Source organism: Corythoichthys intestinalis, chromosome 7, assembly GCF_030265065.1.
Source record: "Corythoichthys intestinalis isolate RoL2023-P3 chromosome 7, ASM3026506v1, whole genome shotgun sequence".
Classification (NCBI taxonomy): domain Eukaryota; kingdom Metazoa; phylum Chordata; class Actinopteri; order Syngnathiformes; family Syngnathidae; genus Corythoichthys; species Corythoichthys intestinalis.
The window spans coordinates 36,107,453-36,127,599 of NC_080401.1; the positions used below are offsets into that span (position 1 = coordinate 36,107,453).

Sequence of the window (20,147 nt, forward strand, 5' to 3'; positions counted from 1 at the left end):
ACATTTTGGAAGAAAACCTGTTGGTATCTGCACAAGACCTGAGACTGGGACGGAGATTTATCTTCCAACAGGACAATGATCCAAAACATAAGCCAAATCTACAATGGAATGGTTAAAAAATAAACGTATCCAGGTGTTAGAATGGCCAAGTCAAAGTCCAGACCTGAATCCAATCGAGAATCTGTGGAAAGAGCTGAAGACTGCTGTTCACAAACACTCTCCATCCAACCTCACTGAGCTCGAGCTGTTTTGCAAGGAAGAATGGGCAAGAATGTCAGTCTCTCGATGTGCAAAACTGATAGAAACATACCCCAAGCGACTTGCAGCTGTAATTGGAGCAAAAGGTGGCGCAACAAAGTATTAAAGCAAGGGGGCCGAATAATATTGCACGCCCCACTTTTCAGTTTTTTATTTGTTAAAAAAGTTTAAATTATCCAATAAATTTTGTTCCACTTCAAGATTGTGTCCCACTTGTTGTTGATTCTTGACAAAAAAATTAAAATTTTATATCTTTATGTTTGAAGCCTGAAATGTGGCGAAAGATTGCTAGGTTCAAGGGGGCCGAATACTTTTGCAAGGCACTGTATATATATACATACGTGTGTGTATATATATATATGTATATATATGTATATATTTAAAGTAACTTACAGTATATTTGTCTTTTTCCATCTTCAATCGGTGAACTAGTTAGTTCAAATAATCGAGTAATCGGATAAGTAACATTAAAAATTAAAATACCTGAGCTTGAGCCTCAAACGGTATTAAAAAAATCTCTAAATGAGGATCTAAGTACAACAAAAGAACAATTGGCTAACTTACATAGCAAAAGTCCGCTAGCTTAAATGCTATAAAATGCTAAGGTTTTTTTTTTTTTTTTTTTTTTTTTAATAATGCTCTTAAGAAATGGTTTGAACACATATTTCCACCAAAAACGGCTAAATATACCTATAAACTAAATTACGAATGCATTAAAAAAACATTAGCTCAAACAAAAACTTAGCTTAATGTGATCTTAACAGGGAGTAACTGGATTCAGCCATGTGAAATTAGTTATGTCATATTCGCTGGTGTGACTAGAGGGCAGCGTATCCACCCAAATCAATAAAACTAAATGCAAACATTTTCGAAACAAACCATTACAACGCCACTTTAATTCAACAAAGCAGCAGAATTTAATTAGTCTTTTTTCTAATTGAATTACTCGATTTCATCGCTTAATCACTGCAGCACTACATCTTTGTTTTGCAATTTTTTTATGCTGTTGTGATGTAAATTTAACTTATAGTCCAAAAAAAATACAATAACATTAAATAATAAGGTTGTTTCCTTACTGCTACTTTTACAATTCCCCTTCATTGCCTACTGATCTTTAGCAAGCACACTTGGGTTTCTGAAAAATTCAAATTGCATACATCACACATTCTCTGCATTTATAGTATATAAACGCATTCATGAGATGGTCTGCTTCATATTAAGTAGTTGCAATGCCACTTGACTTAATGAAATGAGAGCTGTCGCAGTGTCAAAAGAGCCAGTCAGACGTTCACACACTTATGAATGTATAATGCGTGCACTCAAAGCCGAGCTTGTGACTTGACAGTAATGCTGCCGTCAGACGCGGCCTTGTAGCAGGTAGGAGTCGTCTTTGCCTTCATCAGCTCTTGTTTCTTTCTTATTGGCCACTCACTGGGCCTTGCCTACATCCTACTATTTGATTTCCATCGTTCTTAACCATCCACATAAATTGTCAGGAGCATTAAAGCTGTCCTCAACCGTTTCAGACAGAGAAGGGGGAAGAGGGGAGGTAAGAGCTGGAAACACAGTGGGTGGAGGGAAAGGGGGGGGGCGTGAGGAGAGAGAATAAACAAAGTAAGTGTTTTGCCTTCCATCAGTCTCCCGCAGTACTCAGCTTTATGAGCGCCCCCCTCAACTACCCACACTCCTACTGCCTCCGCCGCAGCCCCCGCTCGCCTGGTCATTGATTTTCATATTACACTCTTTTATGCATTTATTTATTTCATATATTTCTTTTTAAACATCATCGATGAGCTGCAGGAGGACAGACGGGGGTGGGGGCAGCCACGTTAATTCTGGGCTTCAACCCTATCCTCCTCTCTGATGGCCATTATGGAGGTTAAGGCATCTCATGGGAACAAGCATGCTTGGTGACGTGAAAAGGGAAAGGGATGGAAGACCATGGATTTACAAACGAGGAAAGGATATTTCTTTTTTCAGCTGGGAAGCAGCAAAATTAAGATATTTTATAGTTTTCAAACATTTTAAGGGGGCTTTTGCTGTACTTAAAAATAGTCATCTCTTCAAGGCATTTTTTAAAAAAAATTGCAATCTATTCCTTCTTTGCTGGTGTATGATGTCAACTGTAGGCATGAGGATGGGTGTGGGGAGCACCTGAAGGACACTCCGAGGCAGTGTGAAGGGCAGCGAGTTAGGCCTCACGCTAATTTGGCCACGGGTGGCGGTCCTCACACGCTGAGTGGCAAGGTTACCTCTTGCTGCTCAGAGGAGGCCCAGATTCAATTAAGTATGCCCCCCCCCCCACACACACACACACGCACAGCAGATCCTTTTAACACCGGGCCTTCTCAGCACACACACACAACTGATATGTCACTTTTAATTCCGAGTCACACACACTTAAAAACATCGTAACTGTGAAATAAACAAAACTCTTTTGTGTGAAGAATTTCTGCTGTGATGCCTTGCTCAAGGTGCTTTGATCAAACTTAGGGTTGCCAGCTCTTATCGGTAATCAATACCTATGTATAGATTGGGACCTAGACTTGAAGTCTGTTGAAAAAAGATCTTGAACCTGTAATTCACCAAGGGCGTACCGCAAGCAACACGTCACTTCCGCTCATTAATATTCATGACATTAGCTACTGTTGCTAAGTAGGGACAAGCCACCGTTTGTCCCTAATAGGAAATGAATGGAAATCGTGTACGAAGGAGATGTTTACAGAGCTAAACCTACCAATTCTCTCCGAAAATGATGTGGCTAGTGCCAAATTGACTGGAAAAGATGTGGAAGAACATAAAAATGTTCAGTTAAAGAGATGGCTTTAGTGTCGAAGGCTGAAAAAGACGAAAAAAACGAGTCGACCTAAATAGATTTAGCTTTTTTATCGACGCGACTGACGATGACATTCTCCTGTTTCAACAAGCTATCCTTTACCATCAGCCCTGTCTTTCTTATATATCCTCTGGTTGTCCTACGTCTCTTACCGTTCTTGGGGGTAATTTAGTTAGCTTTGTGTAGCGATCGCAAATGCTACCATGCCGGAGAAAAGTAGCACTTTTTACGTTGGGTCTATGGGAGGGCGGGTCTATAATGTCCCACTTCGACTTTACTTCCGCTTTACGATGCGACGTCACGGTCTAAAAATAGCCTGCGTGCGGTACGCCATTGAAAGAAAATTCCTTACATACTAAGATACTGGGATTAACCCTTGGGATGACCTTGGCATTATTACCACAATGTACAGCCATTTTGAATGAAATGCATTCTGTTTGACTTCTTATATGTTTGACTTTTGAATTAGATTTTTTCCTCCCTTCCCAACAATGGATGCATATACTGTACTCATAAGATGCTTACACACACCTATTCATTTATGGCATTGATGGTGGGAATTAGCAAAACACAAATACTTTGTCACTGTTCTTAAGTTGATTTTTTTATCTATATTTCTACCTTGACATATGAGTTTCTCTGCTCACTCTTGTAAGTCAAATCACTCATATCTGAAATAATCTTTTACCGTTGAAATGAATATAATTTGTTTTCAATAAATTGCAACCACCCATCCTCCGATTCGGGGTGTGTTTTTAAACAAGAAAAATAGCAGCACTTTATAAAAACATGGACAACAGTACTGTAATGACATCATTATTATCCCTTCAAAATTCTTCAGCTCCAATTGAGTCAGTTTAATGCAGAAAAAGAGGCATAGAGTAAGAGTTGATAACTAGCTATGAAAATTTAAGAATATATCCCTCTGATTAGGGCTGCAGAATTAATAAATTTGATTTTTTTTCACACTCACTTTTCAACCTCCCTGGAAAGGTTTGCCCAGGGGTACTGGAGTGGAGGGTCCATTGGGAAGTCGAATCTTGGATCCAGGAGGAGCAGTGTGGTTTTCGTCCTGGCAGCGGAACAGTGGATAAGCTCTATATTCTTAATAGGCTCTTGGGAGGGACATGGGAGTTTGCCCAACCAGTCTACATGTGTTTTGTGGACTTGGAGAAGGCGTTCGACCGTGTTCCCCAGGGAGTCCTGTAGAAGATGCTCCAGAAGTGTTGGGTATCAGAATCCCTGAAACGGGGGGGTCCAATCCCTGTATAACCGGTGTCAGAATTTGGTCCGCATAGCCGGTTGTAAACGGGATCAGTTTCCAGTGAGGGTTTGACTCCGCCTAGCCTGCACTATGTCACCGGTTCTGTTCATATCTTTTATGGACTGGATATCTAGGCACAACCAAGGTGTTGATAGATCAGGTTTGGTGGCCTCAGTATTGCATCTCTGCTTTTTGCGGATGATGTTGTTCTGTTGGCTTCATCAGGCCGTGACTTTCAACTCTCACTGGAACGGTTCGCAGCCGAGTGTGTAACGGTCCGGATGAGAATCGGCACCTCTAAATCTGAGACCATGGTTCTCAGTCAGAAAAGGGTAGAAGGCCCTCTCTGGGTCAGAGATGAGGTCCTTCCCCAAGTAGTAGTCTTTGGAGTTCAAGTATCTCAGGGTCTTGTTCATGAGTGACGGAAAAATAAAGCGGAAGATCGACAGGCGGATTGGTGCTATGTCTGCAGTGATGCGGACTCTGCATCGGGCAGCCGTGGTGAAGAAAGAGCTGAGCCGAAAGGCGAAGCTCTCTATTCACCGGTCGATCTACGTTCCTACCTCACCTATGGTCACGAGCTGCGGATCATGACCGAAAGAACAAGATCCTGGATACAAGCGGCTGAAATGTTTCCTCCGTAGGGTGTCTGGGCTCTCCCTAATAATGTGATAATGTTAGAAACCGGCTCACCCGGTAGGGGCTCGGTGTAGAGCCGCTGCTCCTCCGCGGAACACCTCCCTAGTAAGGGTGTTCCGGGCACGTCCCACTTGGAGGAGGCCGCGGGGCCAACCCAGGACTATGTCTCCCACCTGGCCTGGGAACGCCTTGAACTCCCCCAAGAAGACCTGGATGGATGATGTGGCTAGGGAGAGGGAAGTCTGGGCTTCCTTGCTGAAGCCGCTGCCCCAGCGACCTGACCTCGGATAAGCGGGAGAAAATGGATGGATGGATGGATTTTAATCACTATTTAGGTTGTCACAATTTAAAGCAGTGGTCTCCAAACTATTGCACATTGGGCCGCAGTAGGTGAGGATTTTGTTCCAACAAAACAAGACGACACCTTTGCACCAATCTGTTGTTTTACAAGTGTAATAAGTTGATTGCAGCCAGGTGCTGCTTGTTTTAGCAGGAACCTCATTGGTTTAACTGTCTGTGCTCGATCGGTAGGAACAAAAACCAGGACCCACAGCGGCCCTTGAGGACTGGTTTGGAGACCCCTGATTTAACCCTTGAGAGTCGAAGGACGCGCCGGCGCGTCCTCAGCGCACGTCGTCTTTGAAGCGCCCTCACGTTTTATTTACGTCACCCACATGCCGTTGGTTGGTCTCGTTTTAAAGTGCGGTTGTTGCGGTTTACTCTCGTTATTATTTGAAGTCAATCGACCAACTAAAACGTGAGATATTGTCATTTAAGTTTTATAGTTTTATTGTCCTCTCAAAAAAACATTAAAACGCTGCATGGATCATTTGTTTATGTCTATATTTCCATCATTTCTTGTCCTTTTTCAAAACGGAAGCTCCATGAAAAAACACAAATCAAACGAACCCTTTCGAAGTCACAGTGGAAGCACAAAATGCGTTTTTTTAAATAAATATAACTGCCGTGCGAGGCTCCACCAAACGAGAGGGAGGAGTGTTCTGAAGCAGCGAGGTGACGAGCGACGCCCGTTTAAATCGAGCAGCGACTTTGTGTGACTTTGAGAATGAACGGAAAACTAAGTTTTGCGCAAGCAATTGTGCTTTTTGATCAACTTGAGGAAGAGGATGGTCCAAATTCGTCATCATCGTCTTCTTCAGAAGAGTCCTCGAGTGAAGATAGTGACGGATTTGAACACGTGGGTGACGCCATCGACGAGCAGAGATAAGCCAACTCACTTTTTTTTTTTTTTTTAATGCTGAAAAAGTTTTTTGAAAGTTTCTTTTGATATTGCAAGACAAAATTAATTTTGATGCAATATAAGTGTGTGTTTGTGTATATAATAATAAAATGTGCATATCAGATCAAAGTCGTACGTGCACTGTGTGTATCCCAGGCAGGAATTTATAATTTGTGGTGTTATTCTTTCTATATGAAGATTAGGGATTTAGCACATATTCAGCTATGGTATTCTTTCTATTGTCAAACTTATAGATTTCCATTATTATTTATTGCTGTATATATTTTTATTTTATACTTTATTATTTTCATAAATACTGACTTTTTTCATGTACATTTATAGTGACAATGAAAGTAAAGTGAAATGAAAATGGAAGGGTGGAAGGGTGGAAAGAGGACCGACACCCCATGGAAGTGTGGGCTGTGTGATGCAGCCCTGTGTCTAATTCCAGGACGAAACTGCTTTTCGGAGTGGCATGCCTGAAAAAAATTAACTTATTTATTGTAAATATTTTTGAAAATACTTTTTTTCCCAATGTTATATATATATTTTTTTCTCCCACAATCAGTCCTCTCAATTTGTGTATATAAATGTGTGTTCAAGAAGGTTGATTGTGTGTACGTAGTTTTCATCAGGTGATGGGCCGCAATACCTAAACTCATTAAGAGATGGCCTCTAAACAATTTTTGTGTTAGATGGTATATATTTTTTCACTGTTCTTCACTGTTTGGTCTGCTGTATATAACCTGTTTTGACTAGAGCATATATTAAGGCAAAAAACGCCTATGGCTATACCTGTTGTTTATGTTGAATTGTCAAATATAAGACTATTTATTCTAAATTTTTTTGGTTCAATGTTCATCCTAACATGTTGAATAAATATTACAAAGTTTCAAAACGGTTCGTTACGCATGTTTGGTTGTCAATTGCACATCAATATTAAAAATTTTGACAAAACGATTTTGGAATTTTTGGTCTTTTTGGGCCCAAAATGATGATTTATAATTGGTCAGTGAAGGAAACAACAGTTTGGACATGAAGTTCAAGGTGTCACAAAAAAAGGGACCAAACCAGGCCATCGTAAACAATTCTTTCTTTGAAATATAAAGGCAACTTCAAAGGCATGCAAAATCAGACAAAATAGGCCCAGACCTTAAAGGGTTAAAGGAACCTGATCGTTTTTACATTTGAAATGTGGTTTCTGCTGCACATCAAATGTTCTCAACATCTACTGTTCTCTGCTGGCTAGCGCATAGTTAAAGCTTTATAAGGTTGGCTGAACAAGTGTGCAGCATTAGAATGCTGACGGGGAAAGTACCAGTACAACTAAAATTGGAGATTTTGTGCTGTCTGGTTTTATTTTGAATGCAGAGTGAGTGATGTTCAACTAGATAACAGTAAATTTATTCTGTGAGAGAACAGTGAATGTTAAATTCTGGAGTTAATTTATTACCATAAAATGTCCAAATTTACCCTTTGGCCTTAAGAGTAAAATATGTAGACTCTGGCCATATGATTTGCCTTTGTTTAATTAAAATGATGCAGTTGAATCTTTATAGTTACATTGTGAAAGGCTGAGGTGTATTAAGTCATTCCCGTAAGTTGTAATGACAAAAAAATATTTCAAACGGATTCTGATGTACTGTATGTGGTTCACTTAGTCATTAATCACACAAAAGTGCAAGTGATCTGTCATTGCTTATTACTCGTACCTACTTGTGTGTCTCAGCGGTCATTGCAATCCATCCAACTCACAAAAACTCACTTGGTATGTCCTGCGCTTTGCAGTCATTCATCATAAAATCTTTAAAAAGTCTTCAGGTTTTTGGGGCCACAGTTGCTGTTCTGGTTGTAGATGGGGCTCGGTGAAGTGAACAGCATCTTCATCTCCTCCATCTTGCCGCTTTTTGATTAATGGCACCTGCTCTTCATAATGCGATCTGCTGGAATCTGCATGCCAATGATTCCAGTCGATCGATTCGCCCAACACAAGCTTGCACTCCCTTCCAGCCGTTGTCATTATAAAAGTCAGAAGCTGATCCATGCGTTGATCATAAATCATAATAGCTTGTCCATTTTTTACCACTTGTTTAATGTTTCTGCCTTGGGGAGAGGGGAGACAGGAAATGCCCGTGTAAAGTTAAATAAATAGATAAATAAGTAAGGGAGCAAAAATAGAACAGAGAAAGAGAATCCATAATTGCACTAATTCAGGGGTGGCCACACATTTTTGCCTCACCAAGCTACTTTTCAAACGACCAGTATTATATGTACTGTATTAATGTATAGATCACTGTGTATTGAATACAGATACCAAGTACTGTTTTCCTTATATTCACAAGACGTGTAATATACTTTCATACAAGTTCTCTGTCTGGGAGTATGGGTAATAGGCTAAAAGGGCACTAACATTGGTCCCGCCGTTAAGCTTGAATGATTTACTTGTTTATCATGCTGTTTGTAGAGTAATGCATAGCTTTCTCTCTGACTTTATTTAATCCTTTATTTTAACAAGGTTGCATTCGACTCTGAGACTATCTTACATCATACTTATAAATCTGTACTTTTCAGGGGGGGAAAAAATCCTACTTGAGATACTAAACATCATTCAAGTTGCAATCATCTCCAGCTACCATCAAAATCGATGACTAATTTATTACTTTGTCACTAATTATTAGTCCTTTTCAAAGGTCTTATAGAGATACGAGTGATACAATAAATAATTAAAAAAAAGCTTAATCCAAGCATACAAAAGAGTAAATACAAAGCGATTTTCAACACTTTAAATCTGTTATTAATACATAAACGTAACAGATGATGTTGGGGCTAAGTAAGTGTATTCAATTTTTGAAAACGGGGAAATTGACTGTACATACATATACGAGGGTTTCAGCCCAATATGTAAAAGTGATTTTTATATTACAAGGATAAAATCAGTTGTCATTTGGTAATAAAGCCAAGATGTGATTGTCTTCTGATCGTCTTGGCTACAGCCATCATAGCTAATCACACTAATGTTTGGAGTTGATTGACTGATTTATAAAAGGCGCGCTCACCCCAACGCAACATTACACACCCCTGCAAAATCTATAGTTATTGAGAGAGATGTATCAAAAATTGATGTGATTTGAATGAGAGTTGCTGAAAAAAAAGTATATCTGTATTCAAAAGGGCACATTTTTGGCAGTTGTCACATTTTATAAGTCTACATAATGTTGCAGTTCATAAGTATGTGTTGCTTTATACACACGAAAAAGAAAAGCGGAGGAAAAAAACAGAAAAGCCAGTACTTAGAAAAATCTCAGATGTATCTTTTAGACTTGACAGGGCAAGCTTGAACATCAACCTAAACAAATCTCATCCAGGGTTCAGACACACAATCAAAATGAAACGCTGCTAGACTGAACCGTAGACTCCAGGGACATCTGTGCTCTATTTGTATCCCCAAACCCAGTTATGTTTTATGCCCTTGAAGCCACCACTTAATGCTGTAAACAGTTTAGGCCCAACATTTGAACTATTCTTGTCTGAGCTGCAAGAGCTTTGTGGGAGTGGATCTATGCATAAAACCAGTTCAGTCACTTTCCATGAATGACATTTGTGACAGTCCCTCTGTGTGTTTGTGCAGTGAATCAGTTCAAATACAGCTGAGGGTTTTATGACTTCCTGTGTGACGGATTCATCTGACATTCCTCCACTCTCATCAGACAGATGAAAGATGGATTGCTTTTTATGAAAAAATATAGTTTAGTTGTATAAATGTAGTCTACATGTATGTACAACGATCCCTCGTTTTTCGCAGTTAATGGGGACCAGAACCCGCCGCGATAAGTGAAAAACCGCGAAGTAGGGCACCCCGTTTTTTTGTGTGTGTTCAATGTATTTATTCAGATTTAGCATTGGAAAGAGATACATACAGTATAAGACATGTTTTTTTTTCTTTTTTTTCCCCCCAAAGTATTGTTAATAATATGCATATATAGTATATAACGTATACAGTATATATTGTTAGGTTTTGTGTTGGTTCCCTCCTAGTGTGTCCCTGTGATTGCCCATTGATTTCACCTGTTGTTCCTGCTCCTAGTGTATCCTCCAATCTGCGTCCTCCTGTGTCACCCACCTGTTCCTCGTTGTCTCGTTACCCCTTGTCTGCGTGTGTATATAAGCTCCCAGTTTCTTTTCACTCCTTGTTGCGTCATTGTCAATGCCCATGTGTATGTCAGCGTTTGTTCCCAACAGTTTTCGCCGTCCAAGCCATGGTGTTCCTCAGTAAGTTTTTGATACCCAGTCTTTTGTTAGTAACAGTTTTGTTTGCCTCTGTACTTTCTTTGGATCATCACAGCCTTTGTTTTGCACTTTGTTTTTTTGTTGGCTTTCATTAAATCATTTTTTGCACTGCTGGTCTGCATCACCTCTTCCCGCAGTTGGGTCCACACAACACCTGCGCGCCCGCGTTACCTGGCAATATATATATATATATATATATATATATATATATATGTTAATAAATGGTTTTTAAGCACTTCAAATGTAATAAATATGAGTTAAGTGAGTTAAGTTTTAAACATGTTACTGTCCCACCGAATTACTTTTAAACAAGAATAAAGTAGTGGAAAAATGCTTGGCTTTATTAAATGCGTCATTGAGTGAATCCACTCAAATCCGCTCAAGCTGCTCACTTACGCACAATGAGTTACCACAGCAACTGTTTAACAAGTTAAATAATGATTGACGCATGCGGCGCTTTGAAGTTCGAGTCTCTGGCTGTGACTTGTCCCTGTGATTGCCCATTGATTTCACCTGATGTGCCTTCTCCTAGTCTATCCTCCTGTGCTCACCTGTTCCTTGTTGTCTCGTTACCCCTTGTCTGCTTGTGTGTATATAAGCTCCCATTTTCTGTTCACTCCTTGTTGCGTCATTGTCTATGTCAATGTCTGTCTATGCGAACGTCAATTTCAAGACCTCTCCAAGCCTTCGTGTACCAGTCCCTCCGTTTAAGTAAGTTTTGGTTAGAACCTTGCCTTTTGATCCCCAGTCCTTTTGTTTGTACTTTGCGCTTTTGTTAGTTGTAATTAAAACCATTTTTTGAGTTCTCTGCCACCTGCCTTGCGTTGTTGTTTCCTTGCATTTGGGTCCACACAACCTACCTGCCCGTGCGCTTCCTGACAACCTGAATTTTTTTTTTTAATACCGAACAAGCATGGTGTACTCCCTAAATTAACCAGACTGAATCTCAAAACAGTTCAAATTAAATTAGAATGTAACTACTGTTAGAAAATAGCTTTGATTGAGTGGCTTACTTATTCTCATGCAACCTTTTTATTTATCAGAATAACTTTTTTTTCTCTTTTGTTATTTACCTTGTAGATAAGTTTTATCCTCTCAGTCAACTGGCTAACCAAATAGCTCTTTCTTAGTTGTAGAAGCTAACAATAATACATACTTGCAACTTAGTGTGACCAAGTATTATTTACAATACAAAATTACACTGTGGATATGCAAGATGAGATAATCAAGCGTTTGATAGTTTAGAAGTTTAGTTCAGAAAAGTAAAGTGAAGAAAAGTAAAGGCTGTGTGAAGAAATGATAGATCATGCGATTTAGATCCAGCAATCCTGCAATTGTACTAATAGGTCAATCCCTATTCATGCTGCACCTAAGCATATTGGTCCGTCCCATTAGGGTGATCCACAACTCGGTGGTGGAGCTACCGCTATTGTGCAAGCAGCTGCTTTATTGAACACTCTGCTGACGTTTCTGCACCGCAAGGGGAAACTTTGGATGACATGCGAAAGCGGAGGTTTGGTGCAACATGCCTCTGTAATGGGATGGGAACAGGGGTGTACCCGAGCAGGGGCGGGGGGTTGGCGGGAGTAAGGGGCTGGTGTCTCTTCCAAGCTACTTCCAAAGCAAATGGAAGACAATCCAATTTCCTGTGATTCCATCAAGCCTCGGTCCTGGATCCAGGGGCATTAGGGAACGCTGAGAGGACAGGCCACTGACCCCTCACATGTACACACACACACTCGACATAGTGCATTAAAAACACCATCTATGTTCACTGCACCACATATCTGCTTACCTTTTGATGTTTGGCATTTTGGATATTTCAGTTTGTTTATGGACGTTGTCTTTGTAACACATTTGCGGCCATTGACATCCAATACATTTTAACTGAGAGGGTTGGCAGTGAATGATCAGTTCGATTGGACATCTATCACTGTCAGTGGCAGAATGAGTTCTGTTCTTTGTTTAGTTGTGTTGTTAATCTAATAATATTTTTGGGTCAGAAGGGTGTTGATGAAGCTCATACAACCAAAGCTAAGTGCACATGAGTATATTTAAAACATATTATTAAACTTTTGTAAATTTTGACCTATGAAAACTCAATCTGGAATCTTTAAAAAGTTTTTCTTTTTCAGTAAATGACTATATATTTTTTATATTTCATGTTTTTAAGAATATAACATGCCCAAAGACATTATCACCTGAAACGTTATTTCAATATATGCTCGTGTAAAAGCTGATCTCTCACGAACTACACTGCTGGCCAAAAGTATTGGCACCCCTGCAATTCTGTCAGATAATGCTCAATTTCTCCCAGAAAATGATTGCAATTACAAATGCTTTGGTAGTAATATCTTCATGTATTTTGCTTGCAATCAAAAAATACAAACGAGAATGGAGGAAAAAATCATTATCATTTTACATAAAACTCCAAAAATGGGCCAGACAAAAGTATTGGCACCCTCAGCCTAATATTTGGTAGACTAACCTATAGATGAAATAACTGCTCCGGGACTCTGGGATTTGAAGGGTGCCTTCTCCAAACTGCCTTTTTCAGACATCTCCACAGGTGTTCTATGGGATTCAGGTCTGGACTCATTGCTGGCCCACTTTAGAAATCTCCAGTGCTTTCGCTCAAACCATTTTCTAGTATTTTTTTAAGTGTGTTTTGTGTCATTGTCCTGCTGATAGACCCATGACCTCTGAAGGAGACCCAGCTTTCTCACACCGGGTCCTACATTATGCTACAAAATTTGTTGGTAGTCAAGCAACCCCAAAACATCAAGAAACCTCCCTTTTTTTCCTGTAAACCCTACGGTGATACCTTTTCCCAAAAAGCTCTACTTTTGTCTCATCTGACCAGAGAACATTCTTCCAAAACGTTTTTGGCTTTCTAAGGTAAGTTTTGGCAAACTCCAGCCTGGCTTTTTTATGTCTGAGTCAGAAGTGGGGTCTTCCTGGGTATCCTACCATAGAGTCCGTTTTCATTCAGACTCCGACGGATAGTGCCGGTTGACACTGTTGTACCCTCGGACTGCAGGACAGCTTGAACTTGTTTGGATGTTAGTTAAGGTTCTTTATCCACCATCCTCACAATTTTTCATTGAAGTCTGTCGTCAATTTTTCTTTTCCGTCCACATCTAGGGAGGTTAACAGTTCCATGGGCTTTTCACTTGTTGATGACACTGCGCACGGTATACACAGGAACATTCAGGTCTTTGGAGATGAACTTGTAGCCTTGAGATTGCCCATGTTTTCTCACAATTTTGCTTGTCAAGTCTTCAGACAGTTCTTTGGTCTTCTTTCTTTTCTCCATGCTCAATGTGGTACACACAAGGACACAGGACAGAGGTTGAGTCAACTTTAATCCATTTTAACTGGCTGCAAGTGTGATTTAGTTATTGCCACCGTCTGTTAGTATGTAGCACAGGTAAGTAACAGGTGGCGCTAGTTACACAAATTAGAGAAGCATCACATGATTTTTTTTCAAAGGGTGCCAATACGTTTGTCCGGCCCTTTTTCGGATTTTTGTGTAAAATGGTAATGATTTATTTTTTTCCCCATTCTCTTTTGTGTTTTTTCATTGCAAGCAAAATAAATGAAGATATTACTACCAAAGCATTTGTAATTGCAATCCTTTTCTGGGAGAAATTGAGCATTATCTGACAGAATTGCAGGGGTCCCAATACTTTTGGCCAGCAGTGTATATTGGCAAAATGGAATTACCATAGTACATAATGAAAGTGGTTGCTGTCACCTTCATTCTTAAGATTGAAAATAATAAATGAGTCGTCATGTAGACCAAAGACCGCCCGTCAGATCATTTTGTGTGGTCCTTGAAATTTAATATTTAATGTTTAACATATTTTTCGGACTATAAGTCGCACCTGAGTATAAGTTGCACCAGCCATAAAATGCCCATCGAAGAGGAAAAAAAATCATAAGTCGCACCGGAGTATATGTCTAATTTTTGGGGACATTTTATTGATAAAATCCAACACATAGAACAAATATGTCATCTTGAAAGGCAATTTAAAACAAAAATACAATAGAGAGAAAGAGAACAACGTGCTGAATAAGTGTACAGTATAATAATGTTACATGATTCATGGGCAACGAAATGCGAACGTGGCCGGTATGTTAACGTAACATAGCTATTAAGAATTATTCAGATGACTATTGCATAAAGAACATGCTAACAAGTTTACCAAACCATCAGTGTCACTCCAAAACACCAAAATAACATGTGAAATGAGATAATGTGTTAATAATTTCACACATAAGTCGCTCCAAAGTATAAGTCGCACCCTCAGCCAAACTATGAAAGAATACTGCGACTTATAGTCTGAAAAATACGGTAAATTGTTGTCTCTATTAAAAACAGTAAGGCATTGCCAGCATTTTGTTACCAATTCTCATTTTAAGATTATTGAATAATTCCTGAAAAAATTTGACTAGCTTCCAATTTCACAACCACTTTTCATTCAATTTTGTTTCTAAGTAATATATGGTGACATTTTTATGGGTTAACAGTCATGATGGTCCTCTGAGGGGTACTATGATGTTAAAGTAATGCAGTTCCTCAATTTTTGTAAAATTCTCAAAAGAGCATGAAAAATGTACTGGTATTTATTTTTATCATTCACTTTTGTTAGTTGCAGGAAAATATGGTAGTCACTTTCAAGACAATGTGTGATGTTAACCATGTATCATTTCTGACTGTCAAGTCACAACTTTTTCATTTTAAACTTTTCAAATTACACAGAATTTTTCAAATTATGTCATCTTAGTTTTATCTACTGCCAAAAGACCGTATGGTTTTTGCCTGTCAGCGTGGCAGCTATGTTGTTGTTGGCAAACTACATCCCGCTCTCCTCTCACTAGTAGAGATTTGCATCTGTGTTTGAGATCCACCCAGAGGGAATAGAAAGCGCTAATCCAATCAGAAGGTCCCCAAAGTGCTGCCCCTGAGACAGAGACAGCGAGCAAAGAAAAAAAATAGATGATAACAAAAGCATCACCACGCACTGAGGATGGCAAGGATGGAAGAAGAGAGAAGGAGGGGGAAATAAGAAAGCGAAGGGAATGAAAGCAGAGGGATTATGACTGAGGAGGTGAGTGAATGAGAAAGAGGGAAAAGGTGGATGTGGTAATGACAGCAGAGAGTGGAGGGAAAGAAGGGATGGCAAAAAATACAAGCAAGGTAGGAAGAAGTCTGACTGTTTAAATACCAAAGTTGGAAAAGACTAATGCACACTTTCATCATCTTAGTTTTAATCTTTTGGAAGTATGTTCCCTGCAGAGCAGGAAATGTCACCAAGTCTGCCTCCTTTTAATCGGCCTCCAATCACGTGAACCCGTTGGACTTTTGTTCTGAGGGCGCCGGCAGCACTTTGGCCATTCATCATCATTATGAGGCGCAAAGGCAGGCTGGAGCAGTGATTAAGAACTGAATCTTCTGTTGATGATGCCTGTCATAGATTGGTTCTTATTATACTTATACACACACATCTAGCCTTGTCCTCAAGCCACATTTCCAACAAGAATTATGTCCCTACCATTGACCTCTTAACCTGAACTACCACTTGTACCGCTCACACACACACAGACCAACATTGACTTTTCATACGCTTCTCTCTCTTGTCCCTGGACTGATGTGTGTCAGGGTCAAATAGCTAGTCTTAAATTCAGTGTATTTGATTAAAATAAATAACAGGCAATCTAATCGATCCAAAACAAAACCTGCCTAAACTAGACTAGAATATGGTCATGCGCAGTTATAGGACATTTTATATGTTGAAAACAATTTTACTGTGTACCATACGGTGACAATATAAACCTTTGGAATCATTTGAATCTTTTAAAAACACAGTTTATCTGAGTGAATCCACTTAAAATAAGAGAAAATAAGGTTAGTGAAGATATTTGTAAAAATACCACATGGGTCAGGACTACCCTCTAAACAGGAAAACAATTTCAATCTGCCCTATACAGTGACAATAAAAACCATTTGAGTCCTTTTTAGCAATTCAAAATCCTTTGAATCCTCATATTAAAATTATATTTTAACTGATTTTGATATCATATTTGACTGATTCTTATGGCCAAAATGCACCCTCCCAACAAATTTGACAACCATGCGAGTCAGTCTGAATAAATTTGGACAGATATGCACAGATTTTGGTGAATATAGTGTGACGATATAATTGGTAAGTTTATGGCAATTCTCCATATTTGAAATACTAAAACCAAACATATCGCAATTTAACCAAAGCACACAAAGACAGACGGATGATGATCACGTTTAAGTCACGTGAGTGCCAAATCAATACCTCATCTCCTCATAATCCTCCCCAAGGGCCAATGAAAACAAATCCGGCTGAAGCAATCCACATCAAACCAACAAGTAGCCACTGATTGGTATGCTAACAGGTGAATTTTCAGCATTCGGATCTGCGCTCATCAGTAGTTGCTCCAAATTTATTTCTAAGATCATAACTCTACACTGATTTATTCTTCACTCGTCACAAGTTGAACATTGTCTTTGCCTTTCACAGGATAATGAAGGACAGACGGCGCTACATTATGGTAAGAAGGCGACTGTGTGTGAGTGTCTGTTCACTTTTTAATACAACTGCACTTTGATAGAAATGTGTCTTTGTCCACTTCCTTTGCTCCTTCTCCATCCTAATGAGGCCTTCCTGTTCCTTGTGTGCATGTCCTTTGGTATGTTTGTATCAACGCTTGTGGGTTATTCCAGGATTGGAAGACATCTTACGTCACACCATTCAAATTTTAAATAAACATCCTACAAAATAGTAAAATATGCAGTTTCGGAGTGAATTGACTTGACATGAAACCGACATGTAAAACATGTTTGCGGAGGGTGGCTGCTCAGGAGGTAATACTTCCAATATGATTTTACATTTATACAAAATTAAAGGTGAGGAAACACTGTCATGAACGTTTCCCACCAGCTACAAGAGTTAACTCCTACATGTTTAGCGTGTCTAGCGGTGGTAAAACATGCAGTTTTTTTTCTTCTGGCAACTGTCTGTTTTGAGACGGAGCAGATGTTAACATTATACGAGTCATACACACGTGCTTTTTATGGAAAATAATTCCATGATTTTTGTTCTGATAGTAAAAACGTGCTGTAGCTGTTTGTTTCGGCTCACCTAAAGGATTGCATTTATTTTAATTTTATTTAGAATATTTCAGTTATTTTTAAATATTGTTTTTATTTATTTTAACTTAACATTTACTTGTGTTCCAATTTTCTAATATGTTTTGAAAGATAAAAATCCTGTTCATGGAAAATGTTATGGTTTTTTTAAACCCAGATGTCTCAAAGTAACACTTTTTGAGCTGTAACTGCAATACCGTGAAACCGTGATATTTTGGCTTAAGGTTATCATACTGTCAGAATATCATACTGGCACATGCCTACACTGGTAGGGATTTTCTGTTACTGTAACCTGTTTCCAAGTATTATTTTAAACGCCAAATAAATTATTTAAAATCAAATAGAAATTTTACCCTTGTTCTATAAGATGAGGTAGCCAGGCTTTTAATAGTTTATTACCTGTAAATGATGAATATGTAGCAGAAAATCAGAAAAGTGAAGGTTCATTTTTCAAGAATTTTAAGGCCCAAATGTACTCCAATTCTGGAATGACCCGTGTGTGGCTATTCCAGTCTGGTTTTCGACCATCTATGTGTGCAAATGTGCGTGTGTAATAATCGCCAGGGCCTCCCCGAGGAAATCAGTAGCGGTCCTCAGACTCCGCCTGACCCTCTCGTGCCCCAACACACACGTCCCTGAGGGGCGGTTCCCTTGTCCTTCTGAGCCAGCGTACGCGACCACACCATCTGCCCTCCCTACCTTTTCCGCGGCGGCCATGTTGAGTCACCCGCTGGCACCCAGAACCAGCGACAGGGAAAGGTGGCACGTAAAAAGACGACAAATAAACATAAGCGATGAACTCCCAGAGACAAATAGCAGAGAATGAAAATTCATTTCCACCTCTCTTTGCACAGGGCCATGACGGCTGGCAAGTGATTAATTGAGGGTTTACTGCTCACCATAAATTGTTCTCCTCCTCTACGGCTCCCAAGAGAACTAGCTACTTTTTTCTATTTTTTCATAGCCCGAGGCCCAGGCGCGACGTCGACCACGTGCCACACGTGGCTAAATAAAACACCCATCAAGTGCAGAACTCACTTCAAAAAATAAGACACAATAATTTCAGCTGGCTTTCACGCATGCGCCTGGACACGCGCACTTTTCCAATGTATCATCACATCTCACGTACGCTCTTCGAGGTTAAGAGGCTCGGCTGTCAATCACTGCCGTTGCTGACATCAGCGATCGTGCACGGGTGCGTAGTCCGCTGTTTAAAAGCAGCAAGTGATGGACACCGACAGAGAAGAGCACTCACGTAGCGTGAGGGACGGGGGGGAGCTTCAGGGGGTACCGAGAGAGGTTGATCGACAAGGTAGAGAGCCACTAACTGAGTTAACTCATTCACTGCCAGCCCAGGTATACTAGTCCTTCTAAAAAAATTAGCATATTGTGATAAAGTTCATTATTTTCTGTAATGTACTGATAAACATTAGACTTTTATATATTTTAGATTCATTACACACAACTGAAGTAGTTCAAGCCTTATATTGTTTTAATATTGATGATTTTGGCAAAAAAGTCAAGAAAAGTCAAGAAAAACCAAAAATCCCTATCTAAAAAAATTTGCATATCAGTAAAAGGTACTCTAAAGAAGCTACTAACCTAATAATCTTAATCAACGAATTAACTCAAAACTCCTGCGAAAGATTCCTGAGGCTTTTAAAAACTCCCAGCCTGGTTCATTACTCAAAACCACAATCATGGGCAAGACTGCAGACCTGACTGCTGTCAAGAAGGCCATCATTGACACCCTCAAGCAAGAGGCTAAGAAACAAAGAAATTTCTGAGCGAAAAGGCTGTTCCCAGAGTGCTGTATCAAGGCACCTCAATGGGAAGTCTGTGGGAAGGAAAAAGTGTGGCAGAAAACGCTGCACAATCAGAAGAGGGGACCGCACCCTGAGAAAGATTGTGGAGACATCCGGAGCCACCGTGCACAGACGTGTGCTGGAAATGGCAGAAGCGCCTGACCTGGGCTACAGAGAAGCAGCACTGGACTATTGCTCAGTGGTCCAAAGTGCTTTTTTCAGATGAAAGCAAATTTTGCATGCCATTCGGAAATCAAGGGGCCAGAGTTTGGAGGAAGACTGGGGAGAAGGAAATGCCAAAATGCCTAAAGTCCAGTGTCAAGTACCCACAGTTAGTGATGGTCTAGGGTGCCATGTCAGCTGCTGGTGTTGGTCTACTGTGTTTTATCAAGGGCAGGGTCAATGCAGCTAGCTATCAGGAGATTTTGGAGCACTTCATGCTTCCATCTGCTGAAAAGCTTTATGGAGATGAAGATTTCATTTTTCAGCACTACCTGGCACATGCTCACAGTGCCAAAACCAAAATAGTTTACTGACCATGGCATTACTGTTCTCAATTGGCCTGCCAACTCTCCTGACCTGAACCCCATAGAGAATCTGTGGGATATTGTAAAGAGGAAGTTGAGAGACAC

The 20,147-nt window shown here is 39.8% G+C and overlaps 1 protein-coding gene across 1 annotated transcript in view; it reads left to right on the plus strand.

Annotated features, from left to right (window-relative positions):
- Positions 1-20,147, plus strand: part of acbd6 (acyl-CoA binding domain containing 6) — a 58,284-nt gene that overhangs the window by 36,054 nt on the left and 2,083 nt on the right. The window contains exon 7 of the mRNA XM_057840567.1: positions 17,082-17,112. Coding sequence (XP_057696550.1) covers positions 17,082-17,112 — 31 coding nt within the window. The remainder of the gene's footprint in view (positions 1-17,081; positions 17,113-20,147) is intronic.